Here is a 26,535-nt window from a genome sequence, read left to right on the forward strand (position 1 = left end):
ACGACTAAACAAAGGAAATAAATCAACGGGAAAGAAAACTCGGGTAGGTCGAATAATGGAACGGTAAAACCTGAACGAGGAAAGACGAAAACACGAGATCACGGATACGGGTAAAAAAAAATCAACATCAAAAAGTAAATTAGATGTACAACATCGATCGGACGCAGCCACGAGAAGTTCGTAAAAACCGAACGGTTCGTTGTCGAAAATCGGATCAACGTAGACACGGTGCTGTTTATTCATCGGTTGGACGTATTCGAGTCGGCGTAAAATTTTTCCCGTTCCGCAACTCGCTCGACTTGACGCGAGGATTACATGCGCTTAAGGATCGTCGCATCCTGCGCGCTTTGGATTAAAATATTACAACCGGAAATCAACGTCATCGGTGCACGCGCACAAACACGCGTGCCCAGACGTGCGTCATCGTGACACTTGGATATTGTTGCACGCACACGCGTGCACGCGGGTCATCTGCAGTGACCACCTGGAGTATCGTCGTTTTTAATCGGGGTGGGGGTGGGGTGGGGGTGGGGGGGAGTGGGAGGGGGGAGGGGGAGGAAATCGGAATTCTCAAACGGAGGCGATATATAAAACAGAGTTTTCACGATTGTACGAGACTGTTTTTTCGTTTTTGCGTGTGTTGTATTTTTTTTTTTTTATTTGTACACAGTTCCGTTGTTTGTTTTTCTAATTTTAAACATTGTTCGCTCTTGTGCTTGGAAGAGAGAAAACTCTTCGAGGAGAGTTTTTAATAACCGGTGAAGAAAAAAACCGTGCAGGGTTGGTCAACGACTGTTGCAGTGTTTATTTAGAATGATATTTTTAAACCGTAACGAAAAAGTTCAACTAATAATTGCTCATTATTTGTGGGTGAAAATCGGGTGATAATAATCGGAAGAAAGCTTGTTCGGAGCTACGTAAGTGGCGGATATTGATGAGGCGAGATGTTTTTATAGACGATATTTCCAATGACTTGATGATTTGGTTGGGTGTCTAATAGAACGAGACAGACTGTTCAGTGTGTTGTTACCGGTGAATATAATATCCCAAGTCAGACGCCATCGGAATACGTGTCGTTAAAGGTCGGTGAAATTGTTTTAAATATCTAATAGTCGTTAGATAACGTCGATAATTTGTAACGACGAAACCAAAAAATATCTTGTAATCCCTTTTTCTCAAGATCGCGACTCGATCGTGCGGCGCGTGTCTTATTATAAGCGAGCATTAAAGTCTCCAGTTTTCCCGATGGAATCCCGTTCCAAGCGAGCTTTTCACCGTCGTTACTTCGAATCGTTCTCTCTTTCGTGTTTTGCGAAATTCATTCTCTTCATTTTCTCCTCATTGTTTAAATAATTTCCTCCCCGCCTCTCTGTCGTCCCAATTTTTTTTTTTTTCTCCATTTTCTTTCTTTCCAACACGTGAATATTCGCGACGCACTTTACACACAGCTTTTGTTCTCAAGACACAATGCCGAATGATTGAAAGTACCGTTCGCGTTATTTCAGCTGAAACGTATTCCACCGATTTACATAGTTGAAAGAAATGTCGTCGGGTGTATAAAGAACTCGACGTAAATTTGGAAAAAAAATTCATACTTCGCAACTTTCTAACATTGTTATTGGTCGAAATTTTCTTCATTCTTTGAGAAAAAAAAAAAAAAAAAAAAAAAAACAAAAAACAAAAAACATTGCATACATATTTGCGAATCGATCGTAAATTTCAATAACATGCAATTAATCGCGAACGTAATTTGTACGGCGTGGCGTATACTTTTCTTTTTCACAATAATTTTTTTTTTTTTTTGTGTTTTTTTTTCAACTCTTTTTCGAAACGTCACACCGCGTAACATATAACGACAGAGACGAAAACGTAATAAAAACATATCGCGATATTTATCACCATCCGCACAACGTATAATCCCCATAATATTTTCATCTTATTCTCACATTGTGGAGCCCCCCCCCCCCCATAAAAGCCCTGCATCTGATGACAATGCAGTCCACTCAACCTCGGGCGTTGCCTACTAGTCAAAACGAAATTGTAGCACCGCACGGATGCTATGAATAAGGATCACGGACGGTGCGTATATAGAACCCCGTAATAAATAAAAAAAAAAAACAACTTGGCGAGGAAATGAATAAGAATAAGCCGTGCATGATTTCGCCGCTATGTAACACAGAGAGAGAGTATTCTTACTACGGCGTCTAGTCTCCCATGTCAAAATATATTTATTGCCCCCCCCCCCCCCCCCCGTTCCCTGTTTTTTGGCGCGCGCCCCAAAGTCTGCGGTATGTCAAGAACCATTGTCGACCTTTCTTACGGTTTATTACGTACCTACCGGTGTTATTCTCCTCCTCGTGTGCTTGACTGCGGATAGAATAATTCCTGCGGCGTTGATACAGACGTTGGTAACGAGTCCTCGGGGCAAATCGGGCGCAGAACAATCAACCGGGTGACGTTTAGGGTCGTGGTACTGAGCAAAGGGCGCCAAGGGTTCGGATACGCCGATTAACTCCTTCGGTCACCACTTTTTCGAGTCAATATTATGGTCGGAATTTTGTTATTCGACGGCTGTCGGGCTCGTTGATCGCGAATTCGAAATCCGAATTTGATCATTTCTAAATCCAAGACGATGGATGCAATATGGCGGATGTGAAATATAAAAAATCAATCGAAATTCGATGATTTTTTGAGGCTATACGGAGTAACGAAGATCGTTTCAAGTTGGAAATAAACTGTGATTAAGGTAGGACACGAACGTTGATAATTCCGCCGGTTTTCCAACCAAGGGTGGTAAAATCGAGGCGTTTAAACGTAGGAGAAACGTGAAGAAACAAGGACGAGTGCGACGTGACGAACGGACAGAGACTCGCCGATCGTTATATCAACTGGGGTTCCTAATCATCATCCACGGGAGAATTCCGTAACGATGCGATAGGTCGGACGGCGATCGCGATTAATCCGGAGATCGATTTCGATTCACAACCGATATCCGATTTCAGGCTGCCGGGGGTGAAGCGATCGGTTTCAGTGGTCGGTTGTTATTTTTGAGAACGTGAATTCGACGCGCCCCGAAATTCGAATTCCTCTCGAGTATTCGGTACGAGGAAAATGTTGCGCGGTTATTCCCACAAGTGAATAAAGCGGCTGAGCTAAAGGGTGCATCGTCGTAGTTTCTTTGGTAGGAGATCGGTTGCGTTAAAAATAGGATCGGTCATGCCGCGCGGATAGGAATAAAGCGGGTTTGTCGTCCTTGCAGCGACGGGAGCTTAAACGGCGGGTATAAATGATCCTTCGGAAGGATATTAATTGTCTTTAGACTCCCGGCAGCAGGGGTATTGTGCAGATTGCGAAAACATTAACTTGAAGAAGTCCCGCGTGTCCCTGGGGAGCTGAGGATCATTTTTCAAGGACTTTGTATGAACCGAGTCTTAGAGATTCTAGGTATAACTTTACCGTACCGAGAAACCGAGGGACCTCTTCTTCTCCGCTCCTCGGAACCCGCCTTGGTCCGCGATCATCAATCAGGCTGATCGTTAAAACCGAATCCCAGAATACAAATTGCGCAAAACTGAAAGTCATTCTCGAGGTTTGCATTATTATCGAACCCGCTCGTTGTACGTATTCACGCACAAGTTCCGTTGGTCCGTTTTACCTTCACGAATGAATTCCATTATTCCATATTTTTTTTTTTTTTTTTTTTTTTTTTTATTATAGGTCAACGAGAAAAACTGCCACAATAATCCTTAGATCCTCGTTCAAGACATTTTCACAATGGATTCCCTCCATTCGCGATGATCCTTGCCCGTTCACCGATCACCCGATTTCGTGCCGTTGGCGTGTTCGCATACCTATACACATAATACTTGCGCAAGAATCGAAATATGTCGCAGGTCGCAATTTGTTTTACCGTCTTTCTCTCCCTCGTATTCTCTGTTCTCTAAACTTTCGTCGCGAATCCTCGAGACGCCGAGGAGTCGAAAGGGCAAAAAGTTGACGAAGGAATTGAATAAAGGGCTCGAGCCCTTCGTTCGTCCGAAGAAAAGAACAAGCGGACGAAGGGCGAGGGAAGGGGGGAGGGAGGGGGGGGAGGAGGGCTAAAAAATAAGATAAAAAGAACAAGTCTTCAACACCCGAAGACAAACCGGATGAACCCACGAGTTTAATGACGCGTAAACAGGGGCTGCTGCCCTTTTCACCCTTCGGCCTCGAGCAGCGGTGTAAAAACGGGGTAAAGTGCATTGTGCATCAGGGCATATGTATATATATGTATATATATATATACAACAAGAGGTATAATAGGATCAGATCGCTTTGCCTGACCCGGTCTTGTATTTGGAGCAGGTAAAAGCGAGGCAGGAACGCGTCGCCAACTTCATTAACGGTCGAGTGTTTGGCAAATATTGACTCGCCTCGAAAAACTGGGCTACTGGGTGTTGTTTGACTTTACGGTTTCGTCTAGATATATACCCGTGAAACTTACGAGCGTAGCTAAGTATATATATAGTTCGTCGAAAAGACTTAGCTTCCACATTTCCACGTCAATTTTTACCGAATCTTTCTTCGTCTGAAATGAAGTCGGGGATGTCGCGGGCGAGGAAAAAAAAAAAAAAAAAAAAAAAACTAACCAAAAAACGTTTCACCGTTTGAATTTCAGCTCGTGCCACATATCGCGCGTTGCGACAAACGCACGAGCTTGTACCGAGTGTGCATAAATGAGCGCTGGCGACGATTCAACGCGAGACCGGATCTCTGACCGAGCTCCAATTACGTCAGACTAATTAAAATAGTTCGGAACGTAGCGTCGGATTGGAATTTTATTCTGGAGAGAGAGCTGGAAGAAAAACAAATTTTTTTTTTTTAATTTGTTTGTTTTTTCTCCTACGTTATCAAATCCATTAGGTTCACGGGTGACAAAATAGCCGGTGATACACGAATGTATCGACACTTTGTTGCAGGGTACCTTTAATATCGAAATAAGTATACTCGTTTGGATCGATCTAAACGGTTAAATAGCAAATGTTATCCTATGCGGAGCGACGCGCGTTTGACAACCACCATGTTTTATTTCCAATTAACTCGGATTTAACGTATAAATTAGCAGTTAAGTTATCGGCGCGTATTTTATGCCCGGGGAACCCGATGATAAATCAAAAGGCATGTATGCGTGTATATGTATATACAGATATATATGTATATATATACATGCGATAATGTAACATCGTTGTATCGGAGCTAGGCGGGAGTAATTAGCTGGGGCAGCGTTAGTTACGCGTTACTTTACGTAGCTCCGATCTTCGTTGTTTTTATTAATTATTTATTTCTTTTTTTTAATTTCGTATTTTATCACCACCATCGAATAGGAAATGAGGAGCGAGGCGCGCGACAGAAGTGGGACAATTTAGAAGAGACGGAAACAAACTGCGCGAGGCAGATGTTTAAAATGTCAAATGACGCGGTTGGACCCGGTAAATTAGACTTATCAGATTCGGGGATAATTTTATTCCACTCTTCGCAAGAACGACGATCGAGTTGCCTCGTAGCTTGCACGCAGCTTGCCGTCATCCCATATGTGCAGCCTGCTTGGGTTTTCCGACATGAGCCGTACATTTTTCACCACTTTCGTGTTGCAGGCACATATTTATCACATAATTGCGTTTTGTTGTTGTTGTTTCCTTCCCCCCCCCCTTTAATGTCCATTTTTAATTTGTTGCAGATGAACCAGCAGTGCAAAGTCTGCGGCGAGCCGGCGGCAGGCTTCCACTTTGGAGCTTTTACGTGCGAAGGATGCAAGGTAAATTATACCCGAGATCAGGTCTTGATCACCACTCGCACTAATTACCGATCGAGGAAATTATTAGTATGCGGAATCAAACTGGATGCAGTGTTTCTTTCTTTTTGAAAAACATATTAAAAAACTTCGAATCGTAATTATAGTCGCCGAAAACTATGGCTTCGTATTGTAACTATATACTTTCCTTATTTTTTTTTACTTTCAAAACAACTCGCAACGCAAATTCCAACGAGATTGCAATCTCGAACAGTGATGAAAGTCACTCACATTATTTAAGCTCAGTCATCGGGTGTTAAGAAAACAGGTCTCAATTCTGAATTGCGATTTCCAATATTCGGGAACATTTCATCGGCAACCTTTAAAAGTTTTTCTTACGCAATAGCGAGAGTTATTACAGTTTCAAGATTCATCGAGTTAAATAATATGTTATGAAAACATTATTGTGCCTCCAAATCAAACCATCGCATAGCAATGACAAAATCGAAGTTATCTTTCTATCTTTACACAGACGCGTGTGAAACTTGGTATATATTATTAGCCTACAGGACGTTTGTTTATGAATGATTTTGAAACTGAGAGAAACTAATTTTGAAGACTCTCAAACAGTTTGTGTAATAACTGATCAGAGAGCGAAAACTTTTAATGTAATTTTAAACAAAACTGATATCGGCAGAATTTAATCTCCGTCTGACTTATTAGTTATAATTTACCGTTTGGCTTCTTGATACCATATTTCTGAATTCAAATTACGAGAAAATAAGTAATCAGCGCCAGACTTTTTACCGTTGCAATTTGATCCTTTGTTGAAAATCAAAAAAACCATGTTTCGATTCATATGTTATTCATTAACGATCCGGCGTTGAGAAATTTCGTTTTCGCGTAAGAGAGGCTGTGTTATTTTGTCACCAATGTTTATCACCTCGGTTAAATTGTCGAGGAATTTCGTGCTTATCGCCAAACCGCGATAGGCGTAAATGACGCTGGATGCATTAATCGGAATTCCCAGTGCCGCACACGTGTACGACACGATTTTGCCACGCGCCGAAAGTGCGGTGTATAAACTGGCCCAAAGTACACGAGTGTTCCAAAATGCTTTTACGTTTATACTCACCGGGCGAAAGAAGGCGTGTTGGAGTTATTCCTCGGTCGGTGTTTTGCCGACGGAACTTGGGTGACGCCGATGAATTTCCATCGATCGATCCGAGCTGCGCCGACCTGCGAATCACGACTGTTGGGAAAAAGGCAAAGAAGAAAAGAAAAGAAAATAAAAGAGAAGAGAAGAGGAGAAGAGAAGAGAAGAGAAGAGAAGATCACCTCGCGGGAGCTAAGCTGGTAATTAATTAAAGACGTTCCTGGAAGAAGTCGGTTAATCGGTTCACCGAAGCGACGAGACAAGTCCCGGCTCCCTTCGAGAAGAGAATATTCTCTTCGAGGCAGTCTGTAGTTAGCAACGAATTAACGAACCACGGGACAAAAGTGCCCGAGCAACAATCAGCCGTCCAATTTTATTATTTGGCCCATTTCCCGCCGGATTGGCGGGTAACTCTTTTCTCCATGAGACCAATCCAGAGTTTATCGACTCAGAAATCGTCCCGCGATTCGTGGCACACATCCAACCAGGGAAGAACGAAAGGCGCCCGGTGATCGGCACGCAGGCTGTTACTCCAGTTTAAAGAACCCGAGCTGATAGGCCAAGGCGAATCGTCAACGTACACCGAGGAAGAGGCCCGAGTCCGGCTCGAATCCGTAAGTGGAATACCGAGGGATCCGAGAGGGCGGATTGAAGGCGTGTGTATGGACACGGAGAGAGAGATTCGACCGCGTCCAATCGATTACCGCTGATCATGCTCTGACCATCCGCAAAAGATCGATTGCATCGGCTCTCGGATCCCACGAAGAACGTCGGCTTCTTAGACACTTGTTGATTCATTGACTCGATGGGTAACGGAAACTCGTACCAGACTGAGAAAAATTTCATTTGTTACAGTAACTAGAAAAATTGAGTAAAACAGGTATCGTTGAAAAAAAAAACTGTTCGAATATCGTTGGAATTACGAAAAACGAGGTACGCGTAACGATTTTGCGCTATCGTCGATCCTTTTTTGGTAATCGCAATGCAAAATCAGTTTCTGAGGTTCACTCTACTTTTTTAGCTAAACAAGGCTGTAACGTCAATTTATTCTTGCACAAGCGTTAAATTTCCGCAACAGTTGCAAGAAAATAGAGCAACAGCGATCGTAATGAGAAAGAATAGTAACGGATACTAGATTTTCCAGTGACAGCTAGAAAACTAATTTTCATTTTCTACCTAGAACTATATTCTTCGATTGTGGTAAAAAATGAAAATAGTTAAGGACTGAGCGGTAACCGTAACTAAAAATTTCTCTCAGTGCAGCAGTTCGTATCTTTCTGACTTTCTACATGAAAATCGTGAAAAACGTAAGCAGACCATTTCGTCCGATCGGAGAGTGAAAATTCCTTTTGAGATTCGAGATGTGAAAGCTGCAATGGTCATCGGTGCAATTCGAAAAGTCAAGAGTCTTTAAGATGAATACCAATGGTCAATAAAGTGTCCCGAACAGTCCAAGTTTCGAGGAAAAATGATATCTCGGTGTTCCTTGAGTAAATTTTTCCCATTCAGGAACGAAAATCTCGATCATTCCGATCGGTGATAACGAAAATTTGGACCAGGACGTAGAGCGAACGCTGTTAGTGAAACGGCGTCGTTGTGGTTTCAGAAACAGGGTGTTCACCTCGACTCTCTTTATATTCAAATACCAATGTATTACACATAGCGAGTCGGATATCGGTTGTGAATACCAAGCGACCGAGAGCTGCCGATAGTAATTGGACCTCATTAGGGCAACAACGAGCAATACCTTACGTCCATCCATTTCCTGGATAGTCGTAGGACTCAGATAACGCGTTTTAGGTAAATTAGACTCTACGCTTCCCAGCGTTGTCCGCCACTCTGGAACCATAAATATTATACCCGCTCCGCGTTCTCATTCGACGTCCCGAGTAGAACCGCGCCGACGACCAACTGCCTCTTGTCCTCTTTCCCTCCTCTGAAAACCCCTCGCCCAACGCCTCACCGAGGGGATATTTTTCACCTCTGCCTTACTCGTGTCCGGACAGTTTCCCCCGGCGATGAGGCCCATTCGTCATGAGCTTTCGAAGCCACGGAACTCCGGAGTCATGAAATCCGAACGGTACCAACCGGAGTTAATCGACTTTGGAGAAGCACTCCTTTGCACCTTCGGCTTGGATAGGTGCAGTGCGTAATCAACCGCTCCTCACAGAACCTCAACAGCCTTGACCATGCGGTGGTTATAAGTGGGAAATATCGTCCATTCACGGTAACTCGACGTCGTTCACAAGGAACGAACCAATCTCTTGAGACATTCTTGGGGCCCGGTAAAAGGGCCGATAGTCGGCATTGCTGCTCCTGCGGGACGGTCAACGCCAATTAGAATGACATTTGAGAATATTCAAAATAATTCAACGAAAATGAACAGCGCGAGCGATGAGGTGAAGTAGCGTTACGCGTTTCATTAGCATACTAACTACTACTCGAAACTGTGCGTCACGCGTGAAATAAGTGCGAGGCGAGAAACGTCCGGAGTGGCTTTCGAAACCTTAACCTTTTATTTGGTAAAGTATGTTCCTCCGGGTTACTTTGTTATTCACATTCCTTCCCCGCATATTCGTTGCCACGTAGCTACCAGTCTTTCCGTTTATGCAGCAGCATATAATATGACGCGAAATGTGCGTACCGCATGAATATTTAGGGGCATGAAAGGAGCCTCTTCACTCTCTGAACCAATTTGCAAGGCTTTAGCGCGGTTCCTTGCCGCGGGTCAATCGAGCTACTCGAGGCAGGACAAAATCCGAACATTACAACAGAGTTCGCATCGGCTATCCGGGTCGCGAATGCCACTTGTCATGCAAATAGCCAAGAAGCTGTGAGTGGACATTGTTTTTCCAGCAACACCATCGGCACCAGCTTCAATGCACGAAATTATGCGCTTCCATTGTCAAAATTCCGGACCACACCCCTGGAGGCCTCGATACGGACGGTACTCGAGCCTCCGGTTGGCTGGTGTGATTCAGAAGATGACATATTCGTCGTACCGATAGCTACCGCGATGAGACAATGCCAACATCGACGGATCGGGGACACTTAACGTCTGTGAAATGTACGTTCGATACAATGAGAAGCGGCACGAAGCGAGGAGTTGGCAAGTCGGGACATGTGGCGCCACGGATACCGATCGTTGGAGGATCGATGCAAATCGGGTATCGTTACGGGGGTCGAACGGTTTTTCCCCTTCTTTAACTTTTCGACGATCGTATTGCGCTGCGATGTTTTTGCGTTGAACTAAGAGGGTCGTAAAGTCGATTACGCCGCGGAGCAAATCTCCCCGTGATATCTTCTCGGTACAATTAGCTCCCTCATAAAGAGACATTAGCGCGAGACGCGTGTTCAACACACGGCAAGAATCTGGGCATCGGATTCGCGCATGATGATCGTTCCTCTTGCGCACAGTGCGCTGTTGCAGGTTGAGTTACCAACTCGAAACCGGCGATCGGCTTCAGGAGGAGCTGCTGTGGCTTAACTGCTGCCATTACGGCTCTAATTGCCCGCCATTTGAATACCCGGAGTGCTTCCATGTGCCCGAGAGCCGTGGATAGATTGACCGATATTTCACGCGCGTGTATTCATGCAACCTACGAAGATCGTTTCGACCAGCTGCTGTTGTCTCGATCGGCGACGGCTGCGATCCGGAGGAATCGAAGAACCCGACGCGGACAGGAAGCCGTTCCGATCGTACCTGCAACAATTTGTTGCGAACACAGCGCGCGGACTTCATCGGTATAAATCGCTCGCCGGTCTCGCTCGCCGATTTATTCCCTCGTTAAACTGTCATAACAGCACGGCGGCTGCTTCTTCGTCGTAAACTCAAAACCACCCCGCCGATATATTTTCCCCGTGTAAACCTCTCCTTCACGCGGCGACCGATTTAAGTCTGAAACTGATTATGCGGCCGCTTCGTTTCACCGCGGAATTTATCAAGGAGAAAAAAAAAATAAAAAAACTCTGGGCACGTGCGCGGGGAATGAAGTTATATTCAATTTAAATATATGCTCAAAGTCGTTCGAGGAATCGGTTACCGATCGGCTCAAGTTTTGAAATCATGAAATTTTACCGAAAAAATCTTACAGAGGTTATCAAAGCTTGTTGTGAAAATTCATCCGGAAATTCGAATCGAATGATACAAATTATGATAATTTTCCGATTTACGATCGAACATACTTTCGATTTATCGAATACTTGTTTAAATATTCCTCGGAATGTTACGAACGAATCCAATTACCTAATTATACAAATTATTCCATTGAATAATTCCACCGAATTCCTGCAACAAGTATAAAATCTGTCAAATGTAAACGGTAGAAAATTGTCGAAGCATTCTTTTCTCACTGACTAATTGAGTTACATCTCCACGAGCAAAAATACTACCACCAACAACAATCTGATTTGCCATGTTACAACATACTCAGACTAACGATACATTGTTTGAGTGGCGTGTAATGACAACCTATTTCGTTCATAGCACCTGCAATTCCACTCGCAACTTAAGACAACGAGGCTTCGTTTCTTCCAAGTGAAAAGAGCATCCATATAAGCTTCAGCAAGGATGCCCAAGTTGAATAGCTGCTGGGAAAGGATGCCAGATTTCAAACCGAGTCGTTCGAGGGACAGACATCAACTCGTCCGTTCAGGAGTTACAAGACACATCTCTCCGAGTGAAAGCTAAATTATTAGACTCTCCTCTCTGCGCACCCATCGGCCAGAGGGCGCCGGTTCACGACGCGGGTCTCGATGCTCGTTTGCGCGCTGCGTTCCGAGATCGAATTCTAACCTAAAATGCAGTTTCAGGCATCGAATCATCGATTCGTTGCCCCCGCGTTAAACGCAACTTGGCTACAAAGGTACCGCGAGTGAAAAATTGGGGTTTGTCAGTTATTGCTACATTTCGATCGCCGATTTTCGGCTCTACAACCATGCGAAGTGACACTTGTGTAGTTGCGAAACTTGCCACCAGGGGGGCAGAAGTGTCGCTGTCGCAGCGCACCGATTTTGAATGACATTTGACGTGAGCAATGTCATTTCAGAGTTCTCACGGCCAATTTCAAATTTGATTCGCATCATTCGCATATTGGGTGCGAATCAAATTTTTTACATTAATAGTTGCCTACAATGATCAATGGATCAATAGACACCTTCAAACTTTTGCAGGATTGATTTTTCTTCTTTCGCTCGTACTGAAAACAACTGTTTTGGTTTTTTTTTTCCTCCCAACAAAATGCGTTATAACGAGTCTGAGTTTATCCACGACGGCTTATGCTTAAACTGGTATTAGAAATTGGTTTCACATCTTTGCTGAGGATGATTTCAAAATTGTAAAAAAAATTCTCCTTCACATCATTCAATTTACGGGTTTCATGTATTTTAAGAAGTTCGTTTGCGAGTAAATGTAGACAAATAAGCTTCTCCTCAGCTTACATTAATAAATATGACATTTATTGTACCTGCTGTGATTTCTTTCCAAGACTTTTATCACCCTTTTCGAGGCATCAAATTTTTTTCTCGTCCTCTCTTTGATTGACTTTATTTTTGCAAACCACAAAAAGTCGGCTATACTTAATTGCAAGATAAACTTTCTTGACAGTTTATATTAAATTCTTCCTTTCAAAACGACTGCTACATTAATAATAAACTTGAGGTAAATTTTTGATAATACCGAGTTCTTCGTTTTTAAAATGACCGAAATCGGTGTATTCAAAAGTTCCTCCCAACAACATTGAGATTAAAATAGTCTTTGTCCTGAGAAAAATAAAAAAAAAAAATCAAATCTACCATTGTGATCCGAATCCTTCCGAAAGAAATATTTCACAACAACTTCTTTCGAACAACATCAAAAACAAACGACTCATAAAAATTTCACCGAAAGCCCTGCTCAACGAATCCAAAAATTCAAAACCTGCCAACGGTTGACCGAATTGCATCTGCGATGATTCAGACGTCGCGTCTATAAATTTTCACCTAAGAGGTTATGTCACACAATGGCGGAAAAGGGAATCTCTATTACGCAAGTGATACGCGGATTATAATAATATATACATATATATGTTTGTGTGTGTGTTACCCGTCGCAGTTTCTCAATATCGTTCTTCTTACCCAACGTTGTGGCGGCACGGCGCGCGTTGATCGTTCAAAGAAAGATCGTTGTTTCGCGTTTGAACCTGAACGTGAGGCCATTAGGGTTGCGCCGCTCGGTGTATCCCGGCGCATTTTAAACGATTCCGAACGGACGTACGCCCTTGGCCGGGTGGCGGCGCGGCTTCGGTTCGCCTCCGATTGTGGCAACAATAACTCATTGAGCGTGATCTAGGGCGCCTACGTGCCCCCCTTTGGGCCCCTTCCCCCACCCCTCCCGGGCCCAGGGCCTCTAACGACGCTCCAGTATTCGGTCCGGCGCACGTCCTTCTCGCCCCCGAATACCTACCGCTTTAAGTGCCTCCGTGAGCGGGACTGATTCGGAAATTAGGTGGCGATGGGGGAGGGGGGGGGGGGGGCAGGGGGCATCACCCTGCCATCCCCGCTCCGTTTTGCCTCTCAGGCCCCACCGGGCCCCGTATTGCGCCTAGTTTTTGGAACGAAAACAAGAGTGAATCGGTGCTGCGACCGATATTGGCATTCGGCTCACACAACACGCGGCATGTCCAAGGTCTCTTCTTTACCGATGACATCATATTGTTATATCTACATACATAGGTATACATAATATTGTGCTATACATATATTATACGTACATACAGGTATGAATAGTGTGATTGGGGTCTTTGAGTTGCGAAAAGATCCAAGTGGTTCGCATCGGTAACTATCGCTTTTTTTTTCGGTACGCTTACAATATCTTTGGATCTTTTTGTTTCGGTACAAAGTATAAAGCTTGTTAGCGAAAAATTTTTCACATATCGTTGGTTGATTTTTCTACATTGCCGAAATTCGCTTCGTGATCTTTCTCTTCGTATCCTCGTAACCCTTTTTTTTTTTCTTCTTCCGATGCCGCCACGCGGAGGCGACTCAAGTCAACGACTTGATATGATTTCTAAGCCGCTCGCGAGGCCCCCGCACACTGTTATAACGCTGTTTTGTACGGGTCCGAAACGAGGAGCGGACCGTTTGAATGGATCGGCAACGCCGGCATGAAAACTGGAATACAGAATCGCGACTAATCCTGATTCTGAATCACTCACGTAGGCTTTTGTCTGACGTGGACCAAGCCATACGACGTAAGATTTTCGAATGCCGGTCGAAAGCTGGCAGCAAATTGTAAGGCGATAAAAATTCCTTGCTAAAAAGAAGTCGAATCTATGTTGCAATATCCGTATTTCGTTGTAAAAAAAAAAAAAAAAAAAAACAAGTTTATCTTCATACGGAGAAAATATTCTAAAGGATTTTGAGTAATCGCTGTTTGGTAGATCGACAATGCACCGATGATTTAAGAGGCCGTATTTCCTTTCAACTACAGTTTACAAGTTAATCGTTTGTTATTTTAATCTTGCTTTGCAGTTGATTGATGAGGGATTTGGATTGTTGCAACAAATTGGCGGTACATACGCGAAATTCTTAAGGAGGAAAGTTTAAACTCTCGGACAGGCAACTCGTAACATCGGGTTAATAATCTTAAGTTTCGCTTCCAATTTGGACATGATGTGAGTTGGCCGTATATTGTTAAGTGCAAAAACAAATTGCGACGTTTCACAACGTGATTCACGACACCCACAGCAACGTTTAGAACGGCCATTCACACGAGCGTTAAAGCTTCAACCAATTACTTCGTCTTTATTGAACCGAATTATTACTGGAACGTTAATTTTCGTATGGAACATGTTTTTTTCTACTTATAATTGAAGAAAGAAAAGGATATTATGAATAGAAATCGGTGGCTTATTTTTACTTCTTTCTCCACTCGTTCTCGACTTACAAATATTTGATTTTTGCTTCAAGCAGCACCGGAGCGAGAAGAATAGGCTATTTATCTTTCGTTTATATATAATCGCAGAATAAGATGAAGAGGAAAAAAAATACTATCCAAAGTCCAGACACGTATGGAACATTTAATCTCGAATCAATAAATATGCGATTCTTTTTTATTGCCGACTGAGACAACCTGAATTGGCGAGCTAGGCGAAGAATTTCGTGATACGTATAATCGTTTACCTATTCGCGAAATTCTCGTTAAATCATTACAAGAATTAATCGCTGCTTACGTATATTTATACCTTTTTTTTCCCCACACCGTACCTACACTGTTTTATTTCTTACCAGGGTATAAAATTACGTCGAGAAAAAAATCCTCGACGCGTGACGTCAACGAGACTTTTTTCTTTCTAATTCGCAAGCTTGAAAATGTTCGTACGTGTAAAAACGTTGTTTCAAATCTCTTTTTCTTTCCCTAATCTCTCGAAAAAACGAAACTTGTTGTAAAAGGCTCTATGTGGAAACAAGAAATAAATACGACTCGGTATTAAAATAATCAAAAACTATAAGGGGAGAAGAAATCGAAATGAAAAATTAAAAATGAAAAATAATTAAAGATCTTAATCAAACGGAGGAAAGAAAACCAAAACCGCTCAAGCAACGCGATTCAAAGCGTTTAAATCAAGACCTAAACGTCAGCGGTGTGTTTCCTCGAACCTTCATCGCGCCAATTATAATAATCATCCAGTCTCATCCTCGTGCACTGATTAATTGTCACGCGGACGTCGTAATCCACGCGAGTTCCCCGGACTAAATGACTTCCGCGAAAGCGTTATTTCCCGCATCTGGATACGTATGACTAAGGCATAATAGATACGCTAAACGCGTCCCGTAAAACGTTCGCACAAATTGACACGGGAAAAAGTTTAATTCGATCGCTGTGTAATGTAATAAACTGAAATGGATTATCAAAAATGAGGCATAAAAATATTTGGTTGAATTTACATTCACCAAGATAATTATAACATGGACTACAGACGCACTGTTATGTAGTAAAAATTACAGTTATTTCGGTGAAAATGACACATTAGCATGTTAAAGTTACATTTACTATAATGTTCTTTGAACTTGTCGAATACCGCAATCCCAGTAATTTTTACTCCGAAAAATCTGTGTCCCTATAATTACCGCCAAGCATGCAAATCAAACAGGTTTTATTCTCCCGCTGTAAAATTTCGCAAAGATTTTACCTTTTTGATTCACCATGAAAAAATTTTCGATTTAATTTTCCATTGTATTCAAATTTTGCAAACCTACGGAGACTGCAGCTACTATTTGATCGAAGCACGCGTTATTTTGTCGATCAGGGAAAAAGTATTTCCGGTTGCGTATAATATAAAACGAAGCGATAAATTAAAAAAAAAAACAATGAAAAGAAACACGAAACTATCAGAGCAAAGGAATGTCGGTTAACGGGCAATTTCTGTCTCGAATGAGGAAAAATAGTGAAAAAGTAGCAAACGAAATATAATGTAATCGATCATGGAAAACGTCATCGTGAATATCCTCATGTTTGACTTACGCAATTAAACGTAAAAACACACAACTTCCACCTACGACTGATAGATCATTACATATTGCTGTGTGTGTGTGTGTGTGACGAAGAGCTATGTGCGAATAGCCGCGCGTATAGGCGAATCGGTGTAATATATACGTGTAGAACGCACACACCGTTCAAACGGCCGTTTCACATTCCCACGACCTTAATATAGATTCTTGATACGCGTCCGAGAGAGAAAGAGAGGGAGAGAAAGAGAGAGAGAGAGAGAGAGAGGATACGGGCGGAACGACTGGTGAGAGAAAAGGACGGAGGCCGCGGGTCCAGCGGCTGAGAAACGCCGGGGATTAAGAGAGACGGAAGAGGACGCCGCTATTTTATCCGGCGTGGGAGGGACGAGGAAAGGAGGCGAATATCTTGCCTGGCGCACAGGTGCCGAAGAGGGAGACGGAGGACTGCGCCGATCTATTAGAGAACTCGGGAACGACGACGAACTTGGGGACAATGAATCTGAGAGGGATCATTTTTTTACACTAGACAGTTATGTTGGCGACACGGAAAAACCTACACTGACAATGAGGGAAATTTTTAGTTACGTTTACCGCTCGGTCCTTGACCATTTTCATTTTTTACCACGATCGAAGAATATGGTTCCAGGTACGAAAATGAAAATTAGTTTTCTAGCCGTTACCGGAAAGTCTGGTATCCGTTACTATTCTTTATCATTACCATCACTGTTGATATATTTTCTTGCGACTGTTGCGAAAATTTAACGCTCGTGCAACGATAAATTGACGTTAAAGCCTTGTTTAACTAAAAAAGTAGAGTAAACCTCACAAACTGATTTTGCGTTGCAATTACCAAAAAAGGATCGAGAATAGCGCAAAATGGTTACGCATGCCTCGTTTTTCGTAATTCCAACGATATTTAAACAGTTTTATTTTTAACGATAACTGTTTTACTGAATTTTTATAATTGTTATAACAAATGAAATACGTCAACAAGTATTCTAAGCTCAGATTCGACGGTCATGGGTTATGTTATGTTTATTGGGATTGAGTTTATTTCCCGCTCGGCCGACTGTGGCGCTGCAGGTTTCTCGGTGTTGCCAACATAACTGTCTAGTGTAAAAAATTAGCCGTCTCAGATTCATTGTCCCCAAGTAAGTGGATGATGCACTCGGAGAGGAGGATTGTCCTTGATGGAAAATCGTGGGATTTTATTGCCCCGTTTGTCGTATCGAGAAGCGATAATTTTTTAAAGTTCTAGGGGGAAAAATTGGTCAATATTCAATGTAAACTTGTTGTTGAATTAGGAATTGGAAGCATATCGTGTGGGCAATATTTGATGTAGCGAAATCGAAGAAAATATTTCACGAACTGTGCTGAGGAGAAGTTGATGATTGATTCGTTGCCTACTTGATAATGTGATACGTGTTCATTTCATAATTCATTAAAATAAATATGACTCAGTCGAACGAAACTCACGTCGGCTTATTCAATCTCAAATCAGTTGTGTGTAAACAGATATGAAGATGATTCGAGAGTGATGACTCAGTTGAATGGATTGAATCATTTTTTTTGATTCATTGTTCAAAATCATTCACTTATTCCGTCTCAAAATCCGACCACTGAGAGTGAGACTAAACGAAATTTCTCGAATATTCTACGTACAATCAGATATTTGTTTTCAAATTTTGCCAAGTGAGGTCGAATCATGGAGATTATTTTTGAAATTTTCGAGAACGTTTTTTGGGAAGATCGGTCAAAGTAGCTGTAAAATTTGACAAAACAAAATCATCGAAAATAGAATGAATGAAATGAAAACGGTCAATGAAACGATAGAAATGCTGTTCGATTGGCGGAAGAGTGAATAATGATTTAAATCGCTTTAGGCGAAGCGCAAAGCCACGTACAGTAAACGGAAAAACGGCTTTGAGCAATTCTTGTTCGATGGTAAAGATACAGACAGATATATAGCAATGCGACGATCAAGTTTCGTGTAAAACGCTCCAAACTTAAAACGACTCTAGTCGCAGGACCATTTACGGATCGGTACTTACGATCGGTACAAATTTGTCGCATTGATCTGGAAAATTTCTCGTGCCCAACCGGGTTGTTGGATTATATTTTAAATCGAACAGCCTGGCTTGCCCGGAATCCTGGACCGATTTGTAACGCCATAAGACGCGATTTCTTGACCAGTATATTTATTGTCCACGGTCAGCCAAGTGCGAAAGACTTTTTCAATTTGCGATTTGATTTTTGACGGTTTGAGGTCGATCAACTTTCAGAATAAAAAGCCTCATGCGGCTGAAATAAATTTTTCAATTTCAAATAGCGGTGAACTTCAAAACGTGCGAATCAAACTTCCGTCCAAATGAGAGGACAATTATTTCCAGCCTCGAGTTGAGCAACGAGTCGGTATTACACCTGCGGATAGCATGTATTCGAGATCTGTGACATTTTCCACGAAGTGAGAAGCTATCGGTTAATAAAATTGGAAAAATGCCTGTCGACACAGGAATTCCGTTGTTTTTTTTTTCCACGAGAACCAAAATCAGTCGGCATTCCACGACGGAAAAGGCGTCTCGTATAGTAGAGTGGAAATTTTATTTTCGCACCAGCTTTAATTTCGCACGTTGCAAATAAACTCGCTTTCTGCTCACTGCACTTTAGAACCAAATACCAAAGTAAGCAATATCTTTTGATTGCCTTGTGATTCTTGTATAAATTATCTTGGCAAAAACTTCCGTTCGGAAAACTGTCTATTACTCAATAGTCCAGTGATTTTTCAAGATGTAGAAACGATCGATGAATCGTTAATTCAAATCGATAATATTATACATATCTGATAGTCGACTAATTCTTTCAAAGAGATATTCGAATATAAATTAAAAAAAAAAAAAAACGAAAACTCCTACATGTCTGAAAGCTTATTTTACTAGCTCAAAAGTCTACAAAATTGTTAAAGTAAACGCAAAGAAAATTGGTTCGCTTTTCAAGATGGAGAAAAATAATCGTCGTCTGGGGTGAAACTTTTGAGATGATATGGAAAATCTTTGTAACGATGTTATTCAAAAAGTGAACAAATCACGACAGAAATCTTGACGCAGGTTCAAATCGCACCGGCTTCCGGAACAAAGCTCTGCAAGGCCTTTCAAGGATGATTTCGCGTCGAGCTTTCGCGAAGCTGTCGGGAAGTTGTGGGTTTCGCAGGTTGCCCGGGAGTGTGTGAAATGGGTCAGCATGCCACGAGGGAACTGCTGCCCTCTTTCGTCTTTTAGCTAGGCTGACGATCGTCGGGCGTAAAACGGGCCCCGTTTCTATCCCGCGGCTTATCTCAATTATATCGGAGGGACAAGCGAGCGCCCGGCGGACCGTGACGCGGCGCTGAAGTCGCGACCCCAGCGCGGACCTCGGGGCCCGGAATCCTTGGGCCCGGGCCCAGATCCTCACGGCGCACCGCAGCGCCGCGCAACGCCGCGCCGCGTACAAAGAGATCGGCTACGCGTCCCGAAAGCCGATCGTAAATTAACCGGCGATGAACGGCCGAGGTCTCGGTTATTCGCACTTGCTTGTAAGCCGCGGTTTATCGCTGCCCAACAACCGTTTAACTTTACGATCGAATTTGCTCGAGCCCTCCGATAGATTAGACCAACCGTCGGGATAGTCGATCTTACCGATCTCAGGCGGTAGCCCGAAGAAACCGAATCGAACTGTCGTTTTCAATATCGAATGTTGCGAGATTCAAAATACCAGTTACCTCATCCTTTACCTAGTTACGGAGCAGATTTTTTTGCTATCGCAGAAACGGTTTTGCTTAAACAGAGGTTTTATCCTCGACTTGCAATTAGCGGACAGACGTAGAGCGTTTGAAATAATTCTTGGAAGTTTGAATATTAAGCATAGGTCGAGAGATGTTTAACACGTCTTTTCTTTGAATACGACATTTCGCTTTCACAGTCCCACGAATTTCACGGTTATGTTTATTTCTATACGAATGCGTTACAAAATCGAGGTGTTAGAACCACGAGCGCCTGCTAATTATCACTCAAACCAGTCCGTTTTTATTTTCTGCGACTCTTAACGATTGCGTAAAACTAATGATCGTTTCGCGCGTTAATTTCAATTGCTTCATTCCGTATCATCTTTCTCTTTACCTGTCTCTCGGTACGGGGATTTAACGGACGTTTTTAACACTTAGTTTTGTTGCTCACTGGAATTATTATTATCATTATTATTATTTGTTTATTTTTAATTTTTTTTTTTTTGCAATACTCGGGAGATTCATCGCATGCGATTAATGTAATTCAAGCGTGCGTAACAACATAGTTCGTGTAACTATCATCATCAAATTTACGTCGGCAAATCGCGGCTGCTATTTTGTAATTCAAGGTGTTAAAACCGGATCTGACTTTCAACTTCCGGTTGTGCAATCCAAATAATATTATTCACGAAAAATGGCATCGAAAGCAATAGCGTGCAGTAAAGTAATCGATACACTGCTTTCACCGATGCAACTTTTGGCCCGTGAAAACTTATGGGATAATAAAAACTTCGCTTTCCGGTGGTTGAAATTACTCGTGAAATTATCACTCGCAACGAATGGCAAGAACGACCAAGTCGGCATAAACTTATTTGAACGCATAAATACCGAAACCGTTAACGCAAGCATCGTAACGACAACTTATATTCCCGATTAAGAACAACCGGTAAAATGAGCCGATTTATGCACTGGTTTCAGGTTTGGTCAGAGTTGTCCTCACGGCACCATTTTTCATGAGTTTCTCGAAACTTCGCTACCGATCACCAATTGGGGACGCGAGTGAAAACTCGAAAACTACAAATATTACGGTGAAAAAAAAAAAAATGTGTACAAGGTTAAAAAAAAAAAAAAAATGTGTAAAGAGATATTATATTTTGAATAAAATCGGCGGCTGACTGAGTTGTTGCGAATTTGACTTCAAAACGATGATATTTGAAACACCGATCTCAGGCAGACGGACAAGAATTAAAGAGAGTGTCATTTTTTCTTATTTCAATTGAGATGAATGATCCAAAAAAATTTTTGTTATTCTACGAATCCATCAACTCTGCCAATCTTTTTTAATCTACTTCATATCGAGTAGAAGTTCCGGGTTGGCCGGACGGTAAAAATTGATTGAGGGTATCCCAATTACGGACCCCCCTCCCTTGTTTTTTTTTAAATTTATTAAAAACCAGTAGCAGACATAACGTTAAACAAATTTTTTTTATAAAATTTGACTGATAAACATAATCAATCGGCATAGAAACTTTGAGTTGGGTCGTAAAAACTCAAATTAATATCGAGTTGGCGAATTTCTCATCACTGGCATAATTTTCATAGCGAAGGTGTTAACGAAACGCACTTAGTAAATCGGCAATTTAAATACAATATTTTTCGAGAGCTGCGTAGTTGGAACAAATGCATCGATTTCTATTTATCTGATTTTTTGACTAATAAGCAACCTTAAAATATTCCAAAAAATTCTTTCGATTTAAAAATCATTATTTCGTAAGTAAGCGATCTGAATCCTTCGTACGAACACTTGTTTTTTTATTTTTTTTTTTTTACAACTTTTGTCTGTACACTTTTTCGACGTGCTCGAGGTTATCAATAAATTATTAAAAATTCAGGGTTTCTTCTCAAAGCGTTGACTACATTATCCAAACGTTGGTAGATTAAAAATTTTTGAAGTATTGTTAATAAAAATTGATGTTTGGAAAACAACTGTTCTTTAAAAGTCCCAGTGTTCATACGAAGGGTTAAAATCACGATGTAACAGATGTTGAATGGAAAACGAAGTAATGAACTACTACGTGTTCCGTGATTGGGTCACCTACCCTACAGCTACTTCGCATGGTTTATGATATTCTAACCTCAAGTTTACGATTTTCTGATTACAGTCGTTCTTCGGCCGGACATACAACAACCTGGGGAGCATATCAGAGTGCAAGAACGGAAACGTTTGCGTAATAAACAAAAAAAACCGAACAGCGTGCAAAGCGTGCCGTTTGCGAAAATGCCTGCTTGTTGGAATGTCAAAATCGGGTTCACGTTACGGTCGTCGTTCCAACTGGTTCAAAATTCATTGCCTCCTCCAGGAGCAGTCCAACAGTACGCAAGCTAGCGGGGCTCACAGCACGGCGCCCTTCGCTCCCAGTTTTCTTCCTGGTTTTCTACCGCCACCGAGCCAGAGCCAGTTGGGCCTTTACGGCAAGGATGCGAAGGAGCGCGCATCGCCGAGCCAAGAGGACTTGGCGCTGCAGTCGCACCTTTTACACGTGGCGATGCTGAAGCACGAACGCGAGAGGGGCAACAAGTCTCCCCACCCTGACGACATCGCGCTACAAAATCAGCTCCGACTTTTGGCGTGGCAAAAGGAGCGCGAACGAGTGAGTCAGCAGCCTCCGGGAACCCCGCCGAGGAACGAGACGCCCCCTTCTTTCGCTTACGCGAAACACCCGGCATCCATGCCCCCGATATTCCCGCCAAACTTTGCCGAGAGGGAGCCACCGTCGAGTCCCGAGGTCTGCAGGCCCTTTCTATCGCCTTACAAACGGGCCGCCGAAACGCCGAGCGACAGTGGCGCCTCTTCGGCCGGTGAACAGGACCAGGACGACTCGCGGAGCAACTCGGCGATGAGCTACTTCAAAACGGAGGCATCGCCACCGCTTTCCGAGCGTGAATTTCCACCCCGAAAGATAAACGCCACCGTAACTCTAACCACCGGCTACCCCCACCACAGTTTGGGCCTTGTCACCCCCACGACTTCCCAGCACTCGCCGAGGGGCGGCGATCTCCTTCTCGTCAGTCCGAGTCCCGGCGGTCTTGCCGTCGAACAGGAGGAACCCATCGACCTCAGCGTCAGGCCCGTTTCGAGGGCCTCGTCGGGACTCCGAGCCTCCCAAACTTCCGCGGAGGACTCGGCTAGCTCGAGCAGCGTAAGTACCGCCAAGGAGGAACCACCCGCCGTCAAAAGTAAACCCCTCGACCTCACCCTCGGGGTCAAGAGGCCCGCGGAGTTACCTATGTCGCTTTAGGGTCCCAGGGATCGGTCCCGATTATCTTAACACAATTTTATTGATATTATTAATATTATTTTTATCATTATTACACCTATCACTATGATTATCATTATTATTGACAAGGTTATTTTATATATACATATTTTTTTTTTATGATACATGGGGAAAAGACCGGATCCCAGTGGAATCGGTGGTCTTTCAACCTCTTATGCAAACATGTGTTCAATTTGTAAATACCGCCGTGTAGTGCGAGATTTATAATTTTATTTCTTGTTTCTTCTTCCTCTTTCGTGTTTTAATTTCTTCCTATATTTTTCTTTCTCGTGCGAGTCCACTTTTAATTTATTATCCCGAAAATTAAAATACGTTATCTAGACGTAAATACGTAGTTGAATATGTATGTGTTTATAATTAAAAGACGTAATATTGAGGAATACGTAATTGGTATGATAATAGAAAGTTATTATGAGAATTGAAGAAATTTATATTGCGGATATATCGGCCAGTATATATATAATAGTTTCGGTGCCTTAATATATTGTTTCTCAATCTAGTATATTATATAAATATATTATACATATATATTACATATATGTAAATGTGTGGGTATGTCGATATTTAACCATTATGCATAAATTCTAACAAATGTATATTTTTTATATTTCATTCTACACCAGGAAAATAAGTTATTGGATTTGATCAATGTTAAGTGATCTAAATAATCCATGCGTTTGCACAGTACTGAGAGTACGTTTATTCAATGCGACCGTTTATGTGGTTTTGGATTTTAAAAAATCCGTATTTCGGACCAAAACAAGCGACTTTAAACTGTCCACGATTCAACCATCGAGCTATCCATTTTCATACTGCAGGTTCCAAATTTGCAGAGAGAAAAAATAAATATTAGTACCTAATTCAAATTTCGAACTACAAATTCAGATTCGTGATTGACGATTCAAAAGCTCTCAGTTGTCGTATTACATGAAATTATCACGATTTGTCTTATTTTGAACGACTATAATGGATTTAACATTACAAATTTTGAAAGTCTGAAGTCGATTCAAGCGAAGTTGTCGTTCCGAAAGTTCCAGTTTAATATTACGAAATAAATATTTACTTGTTTTGAAAACTGTAAACCGTTTTAACCAAGAAGTGGTTGATTTGAATGAGAAATTTTTGGAATCAAATAAACTGAGAGTCAAATAAATTAGCTGTTTGGTTTGATAACTTTATATGTTCTTAGCGTTGGATGTGTATTTTTGATATACGCATATGTGCATTACATATATGTAAAATATTGAATGCGACGTAGGAAAAAGAAAAGAGTGCGCGGTATGAATGAAGGATATATTTGGAATTTATTCTACGTATAGCCTAATTATTATTGTATTTTATTTTATTTTATTGTGATGATGCAAGGCCAGTAGATACCTAAGGTTGAGTGGTTGCAGTTGTAAATATAATCTTCGAATGCTATAAATAAACATATGTATATACATCTAAATATACACTGCCGGCCAAAAGTTTAGGTAGACCGGGCGAAATTTATTTCCGCACTAAAAGTTAGATAGCGAAATCAAAAATAAACATAATCAAAGAAATCAAACGGCGTTTTAAAAAACATAAGTTTATCTTCATTTTGCTTCTGCAGAAACTTCTCTACAATTTTTTTTCACCCCGGTAAGTATTTTTGACCATGGCCATGGAATTATGAGGTCTGAGACAATCTATCGCGAAAGAAAACTTGTTTGTCTTCTCATTTTTAATTAACTACAATTTTTTAAGGTTAAAAATAAAATTATTCCAACAATTTTTCCACAATTTTTCATATTTTTAATTATTTTGTAATTATTTCAAAGTTTTAACGTATAAAATTTACTGAATATAAAGAAGTTCGTATTTAAAAACTAGGCATAATTATTATTCAACGTACTCAAGGCATGTTGTGTTTAATTATCGCGAAAAATTGAATGTATCGATAAATATCGTCTGATCGGCACAAAGGCGATTTTTTTTCTTTAACGAAAAACTCGGATACATGAGGTAAGAGACGTGATTGACAATTTGTTTAAACTTTTTTTTACAACTTCCCATCCCTCCCAACATTTTCTCTGAAACCCCCAGTTATTCAGTCACAGCATTTAAAAAAAAAAAATATCTTTTTCAGTTGAAAATGCAATGCTGGGGCGAACAAAAATCGTACAAAACTTTTTAAAAAACGAACATGTAGGTTTTGATATTCTTTTTAAGTTCATCACAGAAACAACCAAGAAAAAAAAATTTCTACAGGTTGTAGAGTCAATTTTCGGCGTCTAAAAAAGGTTAAAAAATACGTTCTGGGGTGTGAAAAAAAATATCGATAATTTTCTAAGAAAACAAAGTGAAGATAAACTTGTCCTCTTTAAAACGTCGCCTGGAACGTTTGTTTATATTCATTTTTTAGCCAGCTATGCAACTTTTAGTACGGCAAGAGATTTTGACTGGTGTACTCAAACTTTTGGCCGATAGTTTATATATATATATATATATATACATATATCGATGGATATACATATGTAAATAGATTATTTTTTTATACTTGCTTGGTGAAACCGACTTTTTTGATATTTCGTTGCAATTTTTTTTTACAACTATTTCGTTCCCCCATATTCTTATTTTTTTCACCTTCTCCACAACGAATCTTTATTAAATACTTTTTTCTCCAATTAATCCAAGAGCCTCTCAATAATATAATCTGTAAATAGTTAGACATTAAGCGGTGAAAACTATGAGTGGCAGGCCAGTACGTGTATATCAATGGAATAAATATTTTTGTTCAATCAAAAACCGATTTCACGGTGATTTTCATTCAACCCACCTTTCTTACAATTAGATCCATATTATTCTCTCTTCGCATCGAACTGAAAAATCAAATACAACGTTGTCTGTCGGGTACTTAAAATCGAATCCGGTTCGTTCACAGCGGATATACGTTAACATCATTCCTAATCCGCTCGCGAAGCGTTTCGCAATTCAGCGACAATTCCGATTCCACGCGATACAAAATAGCCGAGTGCTTTTTTTTTTTTTATTCTTTTTT

At 41.4% G+C, this 26,535-nt stretch overlaps 1 protein-coding gene across 2 annotated transcripts; it reads left to right on the forward strand.

The window, feature by feature from the left end:
• The first annotated feature begins 562 nt into the window (after positions 1–562).
• LOC124177805 (protein embryonic gonad-like) lies at positions 563–25,907 on the forward strand. 2 transcript variants are annotated; one of them, XM_046560633.1, is made up of 3 exons: positions 563–1,082; positions 5,717–5,794; positions 22,335–25,907. In XM_046560633.1, the coding sequence occupies exons 2-3, from the start codon at positions 5,717–5,719 to the stop codon at positions 23,469–23,471; spliced, it is 1,215 nt and encodes a 404-aa protein (XP_046416589.1). In that variant the 5' UTR covers positions 563–1,082; the 3' UTR covers positions 23,472–25,907. The 2 variants fall into 2 exon arrangements, with proteins under 2 accessions (XP_046416589.1, XP_046416590.1); XM_046560634.1 differs by lacking the exon at positions 563–1,082 and adding an exon at positions 1,852–2,079.
• Positions 25,908–26,535: the final 628 nt, after the last annotated feature.

The sequence above is a fragment of the Neodiprion fabricii genome, chromosome 3 (genome assembly GCF_021155785.1).
Source record: "Neodiprion fabricii isolate iyNeoFabr1 chromosome 3, iyNeoFabr1.1, whole genome shotgun sequence".
In the NCBI taxonomy this organism is placed as follows: domain Eukaryota; kingdom Metazoa; phylum Arthropoda; class Insecta; order Hymenoptera; family Diprionidae; genus Neodiprion; species Neodiprion fabricii.